The 21,101-nt window shown below is 37.1% G+C and overlaps 1 protein-coding gene across 1 annotated transcript in view; it reads left to right on the top strand.

Annotated features, from left to right (window-relative positions):
• The window catches only part of ARIH1 (ariadne RBR E3 ubiquitin protein ligase 1), a 119,100-nt gene that overhangs the window by 84,157 nt on the left and 13,842 nt on the right, over positions 1-21,101 (top strand). The window contains exons 6-10 of the mRNA XM_059180453.1: positions 9,485-9,551; positions 11,152-11,258; positions 13,854-13,896; positions 14,412-14,483; positions 18,179-18,309. Coding sequence (XP_059036436.1) covers positions 9,485-9,551; positions 11,152-11,258; positions 13,854-13,896; positions 14,412-14,483; positions 18,179-18,309 — 420 coding nt within the window. The remainder of the gene's footprint in view (positions 1-9,484; positions 9,552-11,151; positions 11,259-13,853; positions 13,897-14,411; positions 14,484-18,178; positions 18,310-21,101) is intronic.

The following is a 21,101-nucleotide window of genomic DNA, read 5'->3' as shown; positions in this document are numbered from 1 at the left end:
TTCTAGCAAAATTACGCCAGATGCTTTTACTTTGAGCTTTAATGATACATAAAATTTTTAAAAAATGAATCTTAGGATCATGGTATAGATGATACATAGCTCTATAGGCTAATTTCCCACCTGTCTGAAATGGGCAGAAATTTTTCTTTTGAAAAATAAATTCTTTTATTTTTATTTATTTAATTTTTAAGTTTTTTCATAAACACTCTTTGATCCATCTATATTACATGGGACTTGAGATACTTCTCTACATTCAGTACAAAGTAGATGTCACATCCATTCTCTGAAATGACTCTTCTCAAACCATTGTTACTACATTTTAGTTTTAAATTCTCTTCTAAAGAGAATGGATGTTATATACAGATGTTACAGAATGGATGTTACATACATGCAAAAATTGTTTTAAATTAGATAATATAACTTATATTGCTCTTTAATAGTTATTTCCTCTTCCCTCAACTATAAGCAGTATATCTTAACTCCCTACTGTGGAAGGTGAAGAAATTGATGCCTCTTTGTTGCCGTTCATCTTTATCTCTTTCACCTCCTAATTTCTATTAGATATATAATTACTTTATGTTGCCAACTTCATAGTTACTTTTTTTCTATTCTGGAGCAGATTTTTTCATGTTTTGTCAGTAAGTTCATTCACTAAATTGTAAATCAGTAATTTTGTAATATTACAACTACGTAAATATTACATCAAGTAGTTGAATGGATCCAGAAAGAAGTAAATGTAGTCTTCTAAATCAGTGCTGCTCCAAGAAGAATATTCCTAATGTATTAATCATATGGTTATTTTTTCCTCTAATGATATCTTAAAGGTCACAAATACAATATGAAGCTGCCTGGGCCCTTAAGTGAAGCCATAACAGTTTGTACCATTTGAGGCAAGAGACAGACTGAATTTGATATGTATTAATCTCAGTACTGTAAGCATCTCCTCTTTTACAGAGGAAAATCCTCATTCTTAAGTAAAACAGGCTCAGTTTGCTGTATGTTGATTTTTATTTTACTTTTTTATTAAGTTCTAAAATATATTGACTAAAGTATGTAAAGTACATTAAGTTTAAAAGTATGTTTGTTTTACTAACCACCCATATCAAGGTGTAGAACTTTTTCAGTACCAGATTGTTCATCCTTATGCCCCTTACCAGACAGTATCCATCTCACCCTTGTTCCCTGTCATGATTTCTGTCACCATCAATTAGTTTTGCCTTTTCTTGAGCCTTGTTTAAGTGGGATCATGTAGCATATATTCTTCTTGTGAGTGTGTGTCTGCTTCGGTTAACATATCTTTGAGATATGTGCATGTATTAAACATATCTGTATGTTTTTAGGTTTGTTTGTTTGTTTTGTTGTTATGACTATTGTATTTCATTCTCCTGATAGTAGACATTTTGAGTTTTTTGGTTTGTTTGCTTGGTTTCGAGTACTATGAAAAAGCTACAAAGAGTATTCTTATATATGTCTTGGTAGACATGCACTGACTTCTTTTGACTCTATACTCAGGAGTGAGGATTTAGCTTCAATAGATACTGCCATGTCATTTTCCAAAGTAGTTGTGTGTGACTGCTTTACTCCTTGCTCATATTTATAATCAATAGTCTTTTAAATGTTACCCATTCCGGTGGGTATGTAAGGATATCTCCTATGGTTTTAACTTGCAGTTCCCTGGTGGGTAATGATGTCAAACACCTTTCCATTAGCCTCTTGGATATCTTGTTTTATTCCTTTAAAAAAAAAAAAAAAAGATTTTATTTATTTATTTGTTTGGCAGGGAGAGAGAGAGAGAGCACAAGCAGGGGAGAAGGGTAGAGGGAGAAGCAGACTTCTTGCTGAGCAGGGAGCCTGATTCGGGACTTAATCCCAGGACCTTGGGATCATGACCTGAGCTGAAGGCAGGCGCCTAACTGACTGAGCCACCAAGGTGCCCCTATTTTATTCTACTTCATCTATATTTTTCTAAATTTTCTTCGATAAACCTAATTTCTTTCTTTTTTTTTTTTTTTTAAAGATTTTATTTATTTATTTGACAGAGAGAAATCACAAGTAGATGGAGAGGCAGGCAGAGAGAGAGAGGGAAGCAGGCTCCCTGCTGAGCAGAGAGCCTGATGCAGGACTCGATCCCAGGACCCTGAGATCATGACCTGAGCCGAAGGCAGCGGCTTAACCCACTGAGCCACCCAGGCGCCCCAATAAACCTAATTTCTGATAATGAAAATAAAGGTCTTTTAAAAACCTTGTGTAATTGCCCCTCAATAAACGCCCCCAGTTTCCTGTACTCTGAACAGTTTGTATTGTATTGTCAGGACTTCCTCATTATTTGTCCCGGTGTCTGTCCTTTACATACCCTCTCCTTGCCTCTATTCTGTACCCTCCGATATATTGAATCTTTAGAAATCCAAAGAGGGGCGCTTCAGTGGCTCGGTGGATTGAGCCTCTGCCTTAGGCTCAGGTCATGATCCCGGGGCCCTGGGATTGAGCCCTGCATTGGGCTCTCTGTTCAGGAGACAGCCTGCTTCCTCTTCTCTCTCTGCCTGTCTCTCTGCCTACTTGTGATCTGTCAAATTATAAATAAATAAAATCTTTAAAAAAATTTTTTTTTAAATTACACATCCAGGGTGCCTGGGTAGCACAGTCAGTCAGTTAAGCATCTGACTTGGTTTCAGCTCAGGTCATGATCTCAGGGTCATCATCAGGCTCTCCACTCTTAGCATAGAGTCTGCTTAGGACTCTCTCTCCCTTTCCTCTTGCCTGCTGCCCCACATACTGTCTCTCCTCCTATCTCTCAAATAAATGGAAATATATATATATATATATAATATATATATAATATATATATATTAAATTAAATTATATAGCCTGCTTTTACCCCCCCAAAAGAGGAAAAGGTCTAGATGATAAAAATGTTAAATCCTGGGACGCCTGGGTAGCTCAGTTGGTTAAGCAGCTGCCTTCGGCTCAGGTCATGATGCCAGCGTCCTGGGATCAAGTCCCACATCGAGCTCCTTGCTCAGCAGGGAGCCTGCTTCTCCCTCAGCCTCTGCCTGCCATTCTGTCTGCCTGTGCTTGCTCTCTCTCCCTCTCTCTCTGATAAATAAATCTTAAAAAAAAAAATGTTAAATCCTAAGTTGAAGCATAATATTGATTTACTCAGGGTGCTGTATCAGCATAAAGTGTGGTTTACTGCTTGCATATTAAATGAAATTCTTGTATTTAAAGTCACCTGGTTTTAGTTCATAACTCTCCAGTTACCCTGTTTGTAAAAAACAGGATTTCCCAAAACTCAAGGGTACTTAAATGCATCTGGCACTGTGCTTATAATGTATAATGGGCGATCAGTAGAAGTCATTATCTTTACCTTCATAAAGAGTTGCCTTCTAGCATGAGAGTTGGTCTAAGAGTAGATGTAAGTGACGGCAACAGGTCTTTGTTGAGAGATGTAGTTCATCAATACACAGGATGACACTTGTTTTCTTGAAAGTATTTATTCTCAAGGGTAAGAGATTGCTTTCTAATTCTTGGCTCTCACAAGATAAACTATGACCTAATAACTGAGACCACATAACCTTGGTCTAGTAACTATGGCTAACCTGTGTTCTCACCAAGTAGTCTGGATCAGTTATAAGAAATCATTGGCATAATGAGTACTAGAAATAAAAAGTGGGAAATCAGAGCATCTGACTTTGGGTCTTTTTTTTTTTTTTTTTTTAAGATTTTATTTGTTTATTGTTTGACAGACAGAGATCACAAGTAGGCAGAGAGGCAGGCAGAGAGAGAGAGGAAAGCAGGCTCCCTGCTGAGCGGAAAGCCCGATTCGGGACTCGATCCCAGGACCCTGAGATCACGACCTGAGCTGAAGGCAGCGACTTAACCCACTGAGCCACCCAGGCACTCCTTATTTATTTATTTATTTATTTGTTTGTTTATTTGTAAGCTTCGCATAACATAATATTTACCATTTTAACTATTTAAAACTATATAGTTTAGTGGGGTTTTTTTTCCTTCTAAGATTTTAATTTATTTGACAGACAGAGATCACAAGTAGGCAGAGAGGCAGGCAGAAAGAGGGGGGGGAAGCAGGCTCCTTGCTGAGCCGAGAGCCCAATGTGGGGCTCGATCCCAGGACCCTGAGTTCATGACCTGAGCCAAAGGCAGAGGCTTTAACCCACTGAGCCACCCAGGCGCCCCCAGTTTAGTGGTTTTTCATCATGTTGTACAACCATCACCACTATCTAATTCCAGAACATTGTCATCACCCCAAAAGAATTCCAAAATTTATTAAATAGTCACTTCCCGTTCCCTTCTTCATAGACCCTGACAATCTTGTTTCCTTTTTCTGTCTGTACAGATTTTCTTATTCTGAGCATTTCGTTTAAATGTCGTATAGCATGTGATCTTTTGTGTCTGGCTTCTTGCACTTAAAGTAATGTTCTCAGGGTTCATCCATGTTGTAGCATGTGTCAATACTTGATTCCTTTCTAGGGATAAATAATATTCCATATTTTGTTTCTTCATCAGTTCTTGGACATTTAAGGTTGTTTCCACTTTTTGTGGAAACAGTTGTGTTTTTATTTGAACATTTATGTGCCAGGTTTTTTTTTTTAATTTTTAATTTTTTATAAACATATATTTTTATCCCCAGGGGTACAGGTCTGTGAATCACCAGGTTTACATGCTTCACAGCACTCACCAAAGCACATACCCTCCCCAATGTCCATAATCCCACCCCCTTCTCCAATCCCTCCTCCCCCCAGCAACCCTCAGTTTGTTTTGTGAGATTAAGAGTCACTTATGGTTTGTCTCCCTCCCGATTCCATCTTGTTTCATTGATTCTTCCTCTACCCACTTAAGCCCCCATGTTGCATCACCACTTCCTCATATCAGGGAGATCATATGATAGTTGTCTTTCTCTGCTTGACTTATTTCGCTAAGCATGATACTATGTGCCAGTTTTTAATGTCTTGGATATACGTCCCTAGGAGTGGAATTGTTGGGTCACATGGTAATTCTGTGTTTAACCTTTTTTTTTTTTTAAAGATTTGTTTATTTTAGAGAGTGCACTCCAGTGAGTACACAGGGGTACGCAGTAGTGCAGAGGGCAAGAAAAAGCCTTCAGCCGACTTCTTGCAGAGTATAGAGCTTGATACCACAACCGTTGGATCATGACCCAAGCCAAAATCGAGTCAAATGTACCAACCGACTGAGCCACCGAGGCACCTCTGTGTTTAACCTTTTAAGGAATCACCAACTACACTAATTATTTTTAGGCTCCAGTTCCGACATTCCTGAAATGTGGAGGTTTATTCATTTAAAAAATATTTACTGAGCACTTTGTACAGGCCAAGCAGTGTGTTAAGATAGAAGGGATCCTTTCGGGAGCTTACTGTTTGGTTGGGGATAGGGGAACATGAAGGCAGATATTAAACAAATGATTACACAGATAATTTAAAGAATTTTTTTAATTTAGGGGTGCCTGGGTAGCTCAGTCCATTGGGCAGCTGAGATCAAGCCCTACATTGGGCTCCCTGCTCAGTCAGGGACTCTGCTTTTCTCTCTCTTATGCCCCGCCCCCACCTTGTTCTCTCGCTCTCAAATGAATAAATAATAAACCTTAAAAATTTTTTTTTGTTTAAATTCAACTGAGGTAACTTCTTATATTAGATTTTAAAACCATATTGTTAATACTATACTGTATTATTAGTTTCAGGGGTAGAATTTAGTGATTCATCAGTTGCATAGAGCACCTAGTGCTCATCACATCAGAAGCCCTCCTTAATGCCCATCACCCAGTTACCCCACCTCCCGTGCAACAACTCTGTTTGTTTCCTATAGTTAAGAGTCTCTTACGGTTTGCCGTCCTCTCTGATTTCATCCTATTTTATTTTTCCTTTCCTTCCTCTATATTCACGTGTTCTGTTTCTTAAATTCCACATATAAGTGAAATCATATGGTATTTGTCTTTCTTTGATTAATTTCACTTAACATAATACCCTGTAGTTACATACATGTCATTGCAAATGGCAAGATTTCTTTTCCTTTTTTGATGGCTGAGTAATATTCCATTGTATTCCATACACACACACACACGTCTTGTTTATCTGTTAGTGGACATCGGGGCTGTTTCCATAGTTTGGCTGTTGTGAACATTGCTACTATAAATATTGAGGTGCAGGTGCCTCTTTGGATCACAGCTGTCTGTGTCCTTTGGGTGAATACCTAGTAGTGCACTTGGGTGAATACCTAGTAGTGCAATTGCTAGATGGTAGGGTAGTTCTATTTTTAACTTTAAAAAAAAAAAAAGATTTTATGTATTTATTTGACAGAGAGCACAAGCAGCAGTGGGAGTTGGAGAGGGAGAAGCAGACCACCACTGAACAAGGCACCTGATGAGAGGCTTTTTTTTTTTTTTTTTTTTTTTTTTTAAGGATTTATTCACTTATTTGACAGAGAGAGGGAGGGAGAAAGTACAAGCAGGGGCAGTAGCAGGGAGGGAAGGAGAAGCAGGCTCCCGTCTGAGCAGGGAGCCTCATGTTGGCTTTATCCCAGAATCCTGGGATCATGACCTGGGCTGAAGGCAGACACTTAACCAACTGAGCCACTCAGGTGCCCCTATTTTTAACTTTTTGAGGAAGTTCCATACTGTTTTCCAGAGTGGCTGTACCAGTCTGCATTCCCACCAACAGTGTAAGAGGGTTCTCCCTTCCCGCATCCTCACCAACATCTGTTGTTTCCTGACTGGTTAATTTTGGCCATTCTTACTGGCGTTAGCAAGTATCTCATTGTGGTTTTGATTTGTATTTCCCTGGTGCTGAGTGACGTTGAGCATTTTTTCGTGTGTCTGTTAGCCATTTGTATGTCTTTAGAGAAATGTCTGTTCGTGTCTTCTGTCCATTTCTTGACTGGATTTTGGGGGGTTTTTTGGATTGTTGAGTTTGGTAAATTCTTCATAGTTTTAGATACCAACCCTTTATCTGATAAGTCATTTGCAAATATTTTCTCACATTCTGTTGGTTGCCTTTTAGTTTTATCGACTATTTACTTTGTTGTACAAATGCTTTTTATCCTGTTGAAGTGCCAATAATTCATTTTTGCTTTTGTTTCCCTTGCCTTTGGAGACTTATCTAGCAAGAAGGTGCTGTGGCCAAAGTCAAAGAGGCTCTGCTTGTGTTCTCTAGGATTTTGAGAGGTGGTCTCACATTTAGGTCTTTCATCCATTTTGAGTTTATTTTTGTGTATAGTGTAAGAAAGTGGTCCAGCTTCATTCTTCTACCTGTGCCTGTCCAGTTGTCCTAACACCATTTCCTGAAGAGACTTTTTTCTGTTGGATATTCTTTGTTGCTTTGTTAAAGATTAGTTGACCATAGAGTTGAGGGTCCATTTCTGGATTCTCTATTCTTTTCCACTGATCTGTGTCACTGTTTTTGTGCCACTACTATACTGTCTTGATCACTACAGCTTTGTAATACAGCCTGAAGCCTGAAATTGTGATGTCTCCAGCTTTGGTTTTCTTTTTCAACATTTCTTTGGCTATTTGGGGTCTTTTCTGGTTCTGTACAGACTTTAGGCTTGTTCCAGATCTACACAGATAAAATTATGACAGATTTTATGACAGGAAGATGTATAAGATGCCATGAGAATTGAGCAGGACTGATGTGAGTTATTGTCAGAAAAGGCTTCCTTTAGTTAGTAACTATGTATTAACTGAGTTAAAAAATAATATAGCATATTAGCAGCATCTAATATTTATTGAGTGTTTACTCTTTGCCAGGCACTGTTCTAGTTCACAACTCTTATTTCTGCTATCCATTTTACAAATGACTAAACTGAAAAATGGAGAGGTCAAAGAACTTATCTTCAGTTCATAGCTAGTAAGTGTGAATCCAGTATTCAGTGGGCTGTCCCATCTGAGCCCACCATGATCTACTTCTCTTTCCTTTTCAAGAGAGGTAGCTCTATGCAAAAGCCTCTGAGGGAGGATGATACCCCATCATTCTGAAAAGAATACAAATGTGACAGGAGTACACCGAAAGTAGCACAGGACAGGATGGGATCTTGTGGAAGGCAAGCAGTGCCATAAGAAGCTCAAGAATTCAATGGGGCCAAATAATACAAAAATTTCTTATCACATTAGAGAGTTTTTACTGGTTTTGTCAGTGGTTAACTTTTTCTGCTGTAACAGCATTCTCTTTAAAGATTCATAGGAGTGGGGCGCCTGGGTGGCTCAGTGGTTAAGCCGCTGCCTTCGGCTCAGGTCATGATCTCAGGGTCCTGGGATCGAGTCCCACATCGGGCTCTCTGCTCAGCAGGGAGCCTGCTTCCCTCTCTCTCTCTCTCTCTGCCTGCCTCTCCGACTACTTGTGATCTCTCTCTGTCAAAATAAATAAATAAAATCTTTAAAAAAAAAAAAAAAAAGATTCATAGGAGTATTTACCATTAAAACTAGTAAAACTTAAGCTTCAGGATGCTTTACTTTTATGGGTTCCTATGAGTTCTAGAAATTGTAATGAATATATAGAGTGTTCTAGGTGGACAGGGGAATCCAAGTTGCAGTCAGTAGACATTTCTAGTAAATTACCAAAGGATCTCAGAAAAAGGCCCTCAATTTTATATATAGCAAAACCTGGATCCATTTCTTTTTTTTTTTTTTTTTAATTAAAGATTTTATTTATTTATTTGACAGAGAGAGATTACAAGTAGACGGAGAGGCAGGCAGAGAGAGAGAGAGAGAGAGAGAGGCAAGCACACTCCCTGCTGAGCAGAGAGCCCGATGCGGGACTTGGGATCCCAGGACGCTGAGATCATGACCTGAGCCGAAGGCAGCGGCTTAACCCACTGAGCCACCCAGGCGCCCCCATTTCTTGATATTCCTGTCAGCATCTCTTATTTCATACACTGATTTTTGGGAGAGCGTCTTAGGGAAGTTGGCTGCACATTGCTCTCTTAGGGCAGAGTAAGAAGACACTTTTGAAAGGGGCCTAAACGCCATAATAGTAAGTCATTAGACTATAATAACAGACTGGGTAAAAATGGAATATTTTATGTATAAAAAACTTGGGGATGGGGGCGCCTGGGTGGCTCAGTGGGCTAAGCCGCTGCCTTCGGCTCAGGTCATGATCTCAGGGTCCTGGGATCGAGTCCCATATCGGGCTCTCTGCTCAGCAGGGAGCCTGCTTCCCTCTCTCTCTGCCTGCCTCTCCATCTACTTGTGATTTCTCTCTGTCAAATAAATAAATAAAATCTTTAAAAAAAAAAAAAAAAAAAACTTGGGGATGGAGATTTTGCCAAAATAAAACTATAGAAACTTTGTATTTGTTATCTTGATTTCTATAGTTATATTTGTTGATAGTCCGTATGCATTTTAGCATTTTCAATTTAGGGCAGCTTTTAGAGCCACTACATTGAAATTTTATTTTATAAATGTGGAAAGATACTCTTGGCTGAGAACTTCCTAATAAACTACTTTTGTTCTTGTTCTCAGGCGCCTGATCACAGATTCGAAAGTTAAATTAAAGTATCAGCATTTAATAACAAATAGCTTTGTAGAGGTAAGTGATTTCTCATAAGTTTTCCTTTTTTAAATAAGAGGAATTGTTTATTCATAGATATAATTGGTTTTTCTTACATGAAACACTCTCGATAGTAAGATGTAAAGGACTTGGATTATGACCATAAACTTGGATTATGGACTTTATTAGTGAGGCATACTAAACACCGTTATTCTCAAAGGAATGTGACAAACCAGTGAGTAGGTGTCTCTTCAAAGATCTAAAACTTTGGTGATAAAATTATTTTTACAGTATTCTTCCTTTATTGCTAGCAAAAAGTTGTAGCTGATTATTAATGACGTAATGTTTAATCATGCTTGGCAATTCAACCTTGCTATATATCTCTGCTTGTTTTAGCTTCCATTACCAGTAAACTTTGTTAATAAAGAGAGCTATGGTTATTTCCTTTTTTAAAGATTTTATTTATTTATTTATTTATTTATTTATTTATTTATTTGAGAGAGTGATAGCACAAGCCAGGGAAGAGGTTAAAACAGGCTCCTCCCACGCCCCAAGCTGGGTGCCTGATGCAGGGCTTGATCCCAGCACCCTGGGATCATGACTTGAGCCGAAGGCGAATGCTTAACTGACTAAGCCACCCAGGTGCCCCTATAGTTACTTGTTTTTAGAAAATGTCTTTTTTTTTTTTTTTTTTAATCAGATACAGAGGTCAACAGAGGTCATGAAATTCTGACCTGCCTGTTTTTGTAAATATTTATTGGAACGTGCCCATTTGTTGTATGATTTATTTTGTGCTACAGTGGCAGAGTTGAGTAATTGCTACAGAGGCCATTGTGCCTGTCAAAAACAAAAATCTTTACTATCTGGCTCTTTATGGAAGATGTTTGTCAGCCTCTATATAAGATCATCAATGTAAATTGGTATTTTAATTCTACAAAGCCAGTTTTTATTTCTATTAAGAGATTAAACTGAAGGTCAGATCTTCTAGAAAATGTGTATTTTAGGAATCATGTATTCTTAAAATGGTCACTAAACTTGAATTCTGGTGCAGAGTGTTACTTGAGCCATGTTTTGTTTCATAATAAAAAATATTTCAAAGTTTTATTTATTCATTCGTTTGTTCATTCATTCATTCATTCATTTTTAAGAACTAAAATGTGATTCTTTCCATGGTTTAGGAACTGACTTTTGTTCTTATACACATTTTTGTGGTCAAAGAGAGAAATTACCTGTATATTCTATAGGATCTAAACACTTTGCCTAAGTAGGAGTGTATATTGTTTTTTACATCTTTGAAAATTGCCCTGAGGTAGAACCATGTAAAAATCAGTGCTTAATGATCACCAATGGGTAATTATTTTAAAGTATGTCAGTAGGATTTTGAAAGTAGAACCAAGAGACAGTTCACATGTTTATAAAACCAGGGATCAAGGGATCTGTAATCTTAGAAAAATAAAGCATTGGAAAGCAATACTTTAGAATTAGAGTACTAAATATTGGGGGCAAGTTTTATACGCTTGTGTCGTCTCTGTCTTTGGCCTTGCACTGGGAAATGTAAGTTAATTGCCTGTTGTACTAGGAAATCTTACCTCATGATTTTAATTTGCTGTCGTTTTTTATTTTCTAACTTGGGTTTCAGTGCAATCGACTGTTAAAGTGGTGTCCTGCCCCAGATTGTCACCACGTTGTTAAAGTCCAATATCCTGATGCTAAACCTGTTCGCTGCAAATGTGGGCGCCAGTTTTGGTAAGCAAGTGATTTCCCAAATTGAAACAGCACACATAGCTTTTCTATTTATTCTTAGTAGTAAAATAGTAGAAAAAGAATTTTTTTTTTTTTACCTCTAGTAGGAAGGTGGGTGATGTTGATTTAAAATAGTGTGTATTTCTTTTAAATAAGAATTAGATTAAAAGGTCACATCTTAAATAATTTTTTCTCTATCCTTGTTGCTATTTTTTCTTATGGGGAGAAAATGTAGCTATAATCACATTTTCTTGTGTGTGCCACTGGAACTAATATGGGAGCAAACTTAGAAATCTGGGATAAGAACTTAGTTCTCATTTCTGATGGACTGCTTATTTTGTCAGGTATGTTTGGTTCCTTTATGGTTCTTGCTCTGTTTTCAGTTTATCTCTTAGGAAATAAAATACACAGGATTATTTTTCCTTTGCTTTGACAAGTTTAATATTACTCCTAGAAAGAAAATTTGCAGATAAATTTGGAAAGATAAAACATGGTTTAATAAGATATGCCTTTTTTCTTTTCTTTTTTTTTTTAAAGATACACTTTTTAACCAACACTTTCCCTGTAGCACCTCTGGCCACTGCTTTCCTGCCTACCTCCGTTCTTGGAGTTTTATAACATACTCTAGTGTTTGAATTCTAAATTTGACTTAATAGAGAATTTTCAATACTGCATATTCTTATTAGAGAGTTAAGATGATTTTCCATTTTCCTTGTGGATCTTTTAGGAATAAGAAAACATTCAAAACAAGTAGCTCCAAGTGCTAGCAAATAGACCTTATATTGGTATTCTGTACCATGTTCTTTTTTTCTCCACAAACAGCTGTAGAATTAGACTTAAACATCATTAATACTAAATATTTCCGAAAGGAGCAGATAAACTCACAAAGATTAAATATGTATGAAGTACATGCTGTTTTGGTAAAGATTAAATATGCATTACTGTTTTAGAGTTTACCCTATAGACAGGAGGTGCAGTCTGATTATACACCTACCTTAAAACATAGTTTTAGTTGATACCAAAATATAGAGAATAATAGCAGTGAATATTATAGCTCTTAACCCAGCTTATACAGTATTTTGTTTTTGTTAAGAAATAAAGTATGACAGATTCATTTGAAGCTTCTGTTGTTCTCTTCATCCAACTCCCCATCTTCTTTTTCCAGAAGTAACCATTATCTTTGACTTGATTTAAATTGATAGCACTTCGTTCTTCTCCTCGTTTGCAAAGAGGATTCTTGGCATTCCTGAATTACTTGACTAGCTGATCAACCTTTGTATTTATTCTTTTTTTTTTTTTTTTTTGGCATTTATTTTAATTCATGCTTGCTTTTTTTAACAATAAATTATTTTATTATTTTATTTTTTTTTAAATTTTTTATAAACATACATTTTTATCCCCAGGGGTACAGGTCTGTGAATCGCCAGGTTTACACACTTCACAGCACTCACCATAGCACATACCCTCCCCAGTGTCCATAACCCCACTCCCCTTATCCCAACCCCCCTCCCCTCAGCAACCCTCAGTTTGTTTTGTGAGATTAAGAGTCACTTACGGTTTGTTTCCCTCCCTTGTTTCATTTATTCTTCTACCCCCTTAAGCCCCCATGTTGCATCTCCACTTCCTCATATCAAGGAGAGCATATGATAGTTGTCTTTCTCTGCTTGACCTATTTCGCTAAGCATTGTACCCTCTAGTTCCATCCATGTCATCGCAAATGGCAAGATTTCATTTCTTTTGATGGCTGCATAGTATTCCATTGTGTATTTACCCTAAAGATACAAACGTAGTGATCCGAAGGGGCACGTGCACCCGAATGTTTATAGCAGCAATGTCTACAATAGCCAAACCCTGGAAAGAACCTAGATGTCCATCAACAGATGAATGGATAAAGAAGATGTATATATAATTCATGCTTTCTTAAATGTATATACCATGTGTCTCGAATATAGCAAGGAATTAACAATTAGTATATTCTTAGAAAATATTTAGTCACACTCTTTTGTTTTATGCCTTGGTTGGTACAGTTTATTTGAAGTTCATTTGTTTGGATCATGCAAAGATGTGACCTGTTTGCCTCCCAATTATTGCTCACTGCATTTGCATTAAATTATGTAATTACTCTACAAAGTCAGACTTTGTTATTCTTTATTTGGGGTGTTAAGAGATTTAATATATGCTAATAAAGCACTAGTCAAAATTTAAGTTCAAATTAGTGAAAATTGGTTTGAATTAACTAATGTTTACGGCACAGAACTATACATATATAGAACGATCAGAAAAATACAGATGGGATTACACTGAATTTCTTGTCTTAAAAGATTGGTGGTTATTTAGAGTCCTTTTCTTATATAATTGTCATCAGAGTGTGTCTTCATGCCTATAATCATTTCTTCGTTTCACAAACACACCACAATACATGCTCTTCTAACACTAAATTCTTAATAATCTATAGAATAATGCAAACTTGACTCATGTCCTTGTATTTGCCAGTCACTAAAAACTGATGAAACCACTGAGAAACTATAAAACGTGAAATTGTTTACTTACCTACAGTAGGTAGAACTTAATTCTTTTAACTCTTGTGTTACTTAACAGCTTTAACTGTGGAGAAAATTGGCACGATCCTGTTAAATGTAAGGTGAGTTTGTCTGGCATTTTCATTTTTAAATAATTTAATAGAACACTTCTGAGACTTGATGACTGAAAACTAGGGCCCATAATTTTGGATTGGATTGATTTTGTAGATAGAAGATTGTGTTTTTCCTTTCTATTTTAGATGATCATCACAAGTACTCATGAAGTATTCCTTAGGAATAAGTCCACTCCTGATGATTTTCAGGATAACAGTGGTTAAGGCACCTCCCTGGGAAGGCCTCGTAATTAGCTAAGGAGAATGACACATCTTGGAGCTGGGCTTCTCATCAGGCTCTAGGTTCCCCACTTGGCTTCAGCCACAGAAAGTCTTCTTTGGTTGATATAATGTACTGGGTATGAGAACTAGAGGATTGCCTTGATATAAAAGGAAGTAAATCCAGTGATAATCTTGTCCTTTGCCTTTTACATTTATGCTTGACTACATTTTAATGTTGAAGTAATTTGCTATCCTTTTTTTAAGTCTTTTGTTGTACCCTAACAGTTGTTGTTTCCAAACAGTGGCTAAAGAAGTGGATTAAAAAGTGTGATGATGATAGTGAAACTTCTAATTGGATTGCAGCCAACACAAAGGTTGGTATTTTTCTTCAGTAAACTCTTGGTAGTGAAACGGTTACAAGATTAGGTGCATTAGCAAAATAAGTAGGTTTACCTAGTTAAGGACTTTGTTTTACCTTCCCTTCAGTTAAGATTTGGGGGTTTTGCGGTTGTTTTGAGGGCTTAGAGTTTTGGTTGGGTTTGTTTTCTGTTTTGTTTTTTCCCCAGAATACTGATTTTTAAGTGTTCAAGTTTATTTTATTGAGCACTACTGCAGTATGTAAAGTACTGTTCTTTAGAAGTTTTTGTTAGGAAAACGTTGGTTTCCTATAGAAGAAAAAGCTGACAATTTTACTACCCAGGGGTTTGATAATGCTTTTTCATATTGTTTTACCTGCCTTTTAGTATACAGGTACAGAGTTTACTCCACCTAGCTTGGTTTTATTAGGCAAATTTACATTTCTGCCTTTAAAAAATCTTCAGGATTTGGGGCGCCTGGCTGGCTCAGTGGGAGAGCACGTGACTCTTGATCTCAGGGTTGTGAGTTTGAGCCCCACATTAGTGTAACTGTTTCCTTCTTTCTTTTTTCTTAACTTGTCTTCACTTTGCTTTCCTTTTCCTATTTTATTTTCCTTCCTTTTCTTTCATCTCTATACCCAGGGTATGGAGCCTGAACTCACAACCCTGAGATCAAGAGCTATACACTCTACCCACTGAGCCAGCTAGGGGCCCCTCCTTAAGGAGTCAGTCTTTAGAGCAATATCGAGAGCAACTGAGTAACTTTTTATTATGTGACTGCAGTGGGGTTAACATGTTTGACTTCTTTAACGTATTAAATTTCTAAAATACGATATAAGAGACTTGATTCCTAAGAATTAGGAGTTTTGGAGATAACATAGATATCCCTTGTTCTTTTATTTTTATTTTTGAAGTACGTTATTGCTCGTGATACTAGTTTTAAGATTCAGTTGGGAACATTTATTTAACCCTAGACAGATGTTTTGTTCTGCAAATGGATGTAGTCTTGAGTGCCCTTCTTTTCTGTTACCAAGTAATAAGCATGTGTTTGAATCCCAACTGTGTACCCAGCAATTTCGTAGTAGAAAATTGTTTAATTAACCAATTTTTATTTAATTCAACCTTATATACTGTCTATATTGGAAGTGACTAAGGTGGTGAATGGTAGTTTTATTCATGAACTATTCATTTTTGGTATTCACATGTGAAGATGGTGTTATATAGTGAGTTGTCTGACTAGCATTAGAGCTTTCCATCACCCAGTCACAGGACAGTGATAATAAGGAGTGTTTAAACGGTGGAGGCCAAAACACACAATTTTATACCATTAGTACCCTGTTTTACCCCAAAAGATTAAAACCTGAATATATTTGTATCTCCCAGAAAGCCTTGGTAATGAAATAGTCTTGTCACATAAAACAAATGTCTTTGAGGAATGTATGGTTGAAATTAGTTTTTTTGTGCTCTCTAAAATTATGGTGAAGGTAACTCATGTCATTTTAAAACTTTTCTGTGTTGTTAGGAAGTGCTAGCTTTTGTTGTTGAAAAAATTTCCTAGTCAGGCATACTTTCTTGAAATTTGATTTCCCATCAGACATGTTCATTGAAGTCCTAGAATCTTCTAATATGCTCTGTAAAACTAGTATTTAGAATAGGGCAGTGGTGTTTTCACTAGGTAGCTTGATGAAACTAGAGCCCTCTTTCTGCATCTAGAGAAATCCCCCCAACACACTAAACCATCAAGATATTTAAAACTGGGAGTACAGGGTGCCCGGGTGGCTTAGTTCATTAAGCATCAGAATAATCGGACTCTCATTTCGGCTCAGGCCATGACCCTCAGGGCCCTGGGTCAGAGCCCTGCCTTGCCTTGGGCTCCAAGCTAAGTGGGCAGTCTGCTGCTTCTCCCCTGCCCCCAACTACTCCTGCATACACTCTCTAAAATAAATAAATAAATCTTTAAGCAAATAAAATAGGGAGTACAGGCTTGCATATGTTTAGAAAGTAGATTTGTTTAAAAAGTAGATTGATTATTAAGGAAGAATGGCAATTAAGTAACAAGGTCATCTGCTTGGTAGTTTTGAGAAAAACTGAAGAGTGTTTCTCTTGAGAGGTTTCAGAAGCTTTTATTATTGTTATTTGCCCCTTAAACAGATTTGCAGATTATCAGTGGTATCCTAACATAATGAGAGCTTAATACTATGTGGTTAATTATAACCCAGAAATACAGAATGACACAGATTATTTTGGACCTGGAACTTGCTTCTTTGGAAAAATGTAAAATATGTTAATTGATTTCAAAGATTTGATTAGAAATGTCCAACTTTACGTATTTTAAATGACTATAGTTGGGGTGCCTGGGTGGCTCAGTGAGTTAAGCCTCTGTCTTCAGCTCAGGTCATGATCTCAGGGTCCTAGGATCGAGCCCCACATTGGGCTCTCTGCTCAGCGGTGAACCTGCTTCCCCCTCCTCTCTCTGCTAGCCTCTCTGCCTACTTCTGATCTCTGTCAAATAAATAAAATCTTAAAAAAAATAAAATAAAATGACTATAGTTTATGGGCCAGGGTAGTCTGTCTCACAAAGGCAGAATTGTATAAGTAATATAATGGGTGGTACTCCCTCCTTGTGGGAGTTACAGGCATCAGACAAATGCAGCAAAAATATTAGCTTTACATGTTATTTATAGTTTTATTAAAACAAATAAGTTTGATTTTTTAGATTTTTCCAAAAGAAAAAGACAATAGACCTACTGTAGGGTAATGGCTTTGACTCATTAGTAACCAAGAATACGACATAGACTTGGAAAAAGCCATGATATGATCTCTTTGGCACAGTTGTAAATGGACCATAGTGAGAAAGATTTAAAACAAGGGTATTTGAGGTTGCCTGGCTGGCCCAGTTCATAGAGCATGTGACTCTTGATCGCGGAGTTGTGAGTTCAAGCCCTATGGTGAGAATAGAATTTACTTAAAAATTAGAATAATCAACAACAAAATAAATAAAACAAGCATATTTGACAGAAGAAAGTTGGGAGATTCAGTAACCACAAAAAGAATTTACCAGTCTTACAGTCCTACTTACCTGATTCTTAAGGCCAAGTTGCTTGGGCTTGAATCCTGACTCTACCATTTGCTATACCTGTGTTATCTCAGACTGGTGTTATTATTATTTGTCTCTCCTCTGGTTTATTCATCTGACAAATGAAAATAGGATCACTATAAGGATTATGAGTTAAGGTTATATAAAACACCGAGAATAGTGTATGGTATACAGGAAGTGCTCAATAATTATTTCTAGATGACACTGGATAATTAATAATATTTACATGAATAACATATTTTATCTCCTGTGAAACTATCATTACTGCATGTATGGTTAAAAGTACTTTTATGTTTTTGTCCTCAACCCTGCTAAAACAAATCTTTTAATTATTGTAGATCTTAATGGCCAGTAATAATGATAATAGCTCATTTCTAATAGTACTAACTGTATTCCACACTGCTTTACGTGTATTAATAACAATAAATATGGCATTTAAAAATAAAAATAAACGTTATTTTAAAAATTAATAACAAATGTATTAAAATTATTTAAGTTAAAATTAAAAAACAAAACAATAAATGCTGTAAAACCAAATTTAGAACTGGCTTCTCTTCTGTGGTAGTAATACAATCTAGTGTAGCATTGACACCAACTTTATAGTTTCTCTTCATAGGAATGTCCCAAATGCCACGTCACAATTGAGAAGGATGGCGGTTGTAATCACATGGTCTGTCGTAACCAGAACTGTAAAGCAGAGTTTTGCTGGGTGTGTCTTGGCCCTTGGGAACCACATGGATCTGCCTGGTAGGTTGGGGAAATGAAAGGGAGAAAGTGTTCACCTAAGTGTGTAATATATGCTGTGTATTAAAAGGTGTCTACTTCATGGAAGTCCCTATCTATCTTGGGAGCTAGATAAATGAATGAATATAGTGTGTGATCATTGTTAAAAGTATATGCACGATGTCCAGAGAGAGGGATAAATTAGGCATATTTCACAGAGCAGGTAACATTTAAGAAGAATTTTAAGAGGGATTAAGAGTTCGTTAGTTGAAGGTGGCAGGAAAAATGTTTAGGGCAAAAAGGAGCCTCATGAACAAAGGTAGAATGATGTGAAAGTGCATGGCTTATTTAGAGAAGAGTTGCATATGTCTGTCTAGGCAGTAGTTAAAATCTAAGAGATTATTGGCAAGACCCAACCTGCAGTTGTGTTTTATTTACCCTTGGGTGCCATTAGACAAAAATGTGTCCCAAATTTGAAAAATTGGAAAATTGCCCAGTGCAATCCAAACTTTTAGCCTTTCTTTGAAACATAGGAAAAAGCCTGCATTCCTGCTTGGCAACATTCGCCTGAAATTGATTAGTATCCCCTTACATGAGGTCTTTACTTTCTAGTTTGATTTATTTCCCAAGACTGAATCTTAAGGGCACTTGCATGTATCATGATGGCACTATATTTAGAAGATGCCATCATTTTTAGTAGAGATAATATATCTCCGTTCTGTACATATTTCCTAGCAGTTTGGGAAAATGCAAGTTAGGTTCGTGATGTCTTGAGTTTTGAGAAAAAAGGAGCCAGCACATCTCCTAGTAAAAACGAAAGTATTTCTGAGTGTTATTAATACACAAATGACCCATCTCACTAGTTTGTGTTACCTGCCCATTGGCACTTCGGTTTGTGGCCCCTCCTAAGTTGTGGGGCATAGGAAAAGAGTTAGAACGTAGACTGGCACTTAAAGTAGTTTGGACATTATCAGAAGGGTTTTAAGTGGGGAGTGACCTGATTATATCTGTAATTTAGGTGAGACAGCTCTATATTATGTGCTTTACATACATTACCTCAGAGTTGTGGCTGCTTTGTAGAGAGTGAAATGCGAGGGGGAAATTGCAGGGGCAGGACAGAAGGAGACTCTCACCTTAAGACAATGGCAAGTCTTTACTTTTAGTTTCGTTGGAACTTTTATTAGTTTCATTAGAGGAATAGTGAGAGGGATTACTTGCCTGAAATTAATTCTGAATTAGGTAAAACTGATTGTTGTGTGGAGTAAAGAAAGTGATTTTGCCACTGTCAAGGCCAAGGAGAAGAGTATTGGGGGTTGTTAGCCTGGCAGACAGGTACTCTAGATTTTTAAGAAGCAAACTGGGGGATTAGACTGTTCCCAGAAACTAAATTCACTCTAGTATATTTAAACCAATAAGCGTAATGAATGGAGAAGAAGAGTTACTAAAAGATACAAATTCTTGTTAAAGATACATTTTTTAATTTATTTGTCAGAACACAAGCAGGGGGAGGGGGGGCACACAGAGGCAGAAGCAAGCTCCTCGCTGAGCAAGGAACCCAATGTTGGTACTCGATCCCAGGACACTGAGATCATGACTTGAGCCAAAGGTAGATGGTTGACCAACTGAGCCACCCACGTGTCCCAAAGATATATTTGTTTGTATGTAAGGAAATCTCTGAACATAACTCAAATTTTAAAGAAGTTGTATTGAAAACTGAGCAAAGGGGCACCTGGGTGGCTCAGTCATTTAAGTGTCTGCCTTCAGCTCAGGTCATGATCCAGGGTCCTGGGATTGAGCCCCACGTTGGGCTCGCTGCTCAGTGGGAAGCCTGCTTCTCCCTTATGTGCTCCCTCTGCTTGTGCTCTCTCTGTCAAATGAATAAATAAAATCTTTAAAAAGAAAAGGAAAGAAAACTGAACAAAAAACAAATGATGGATACAGGAGAATGAAGAACGACCCTGCTTAGGGTTGTCAGTAATGTTTCCTGTGTCTTGCCTTTACTCATAGCTAACACTGCAAAATGAATCATGCTGTGGTTCCTTATTTAAATCAGAAGATGCCTCAGAATCCTCAAAATAGCATTCTGAGTAGCACTATCCATCATCTGAATTAGAAGTATAGGTGAATTCTCCTTGCTTTCCTGGCCTTCAGTTTCTTAATAATTTTGGCTGAGTTAAAGTCCAGAATGAGTTGAAGCTTATAAATATCTTAAAAATACTAAAGGAGAGTTTTTAAGGATATATTAGGTAGGAAGAACAGGTATTAATAGTTGACCAGTAGAAGGCAAGGAGAGCCAATCTTTGGGCTGAATTGAGTAAAGTAAATTTTGGTAAGAGAAAATTATAACCCAAGCTGGGGTAAAATTAATAAATCTCCTGACTCTAGTGAATTGTGGTCTGTTACTTTAAAAACTGAAAGATGAGATCAGTAAGCCGTTGTTGGTTATTTTACGGAGTAGTTAAGCAGAAAGCTACCAAAAACTGAAAGCAGACAAAATGGAATCCCAAATTTCCAAAATTTGTGATTGGTTCCACAAACTACGTATGAACCACATAACTTTACTCTAACTTGAAATCCCTGAATCAAATGGTACTATTAGGATGATGGATTAGGGAGTGTTTTGTAGACCTCAGCAGGTGTTTCAGTGTGAGCTGAGAAGTTTGTGGCCTGGGCTATGAATACACACAGGGATATTTGGGATTAATTGAAGGTCTATTTCTTGGAGTTACAGGTAGTGGATTTGAGTCTTCCTAATGAAATACTTCCAAGGTTTGCTGAAAGGTTTTGTCCTTATCTTTTTTATTCATGTAAACTGT

Source organism: Mustela lutreola, chromosome 7 (genome assembly GCF_030435805.1).
Source record: "Mustela lutreola isolate mMusLut2 chromosome 7, mMusLut2.pri, whole genome shotgun sequence".
NCBI lineage: Eukaryota > Metazoa > Chordata > Mammalia > Carnivora > Mustelidae > Mustela > Mustela lutreola.
Note: the sequence above shows the minus strand (reverse complement) of the source record. Positions and strands in the feature narration are given on the sequence as shown.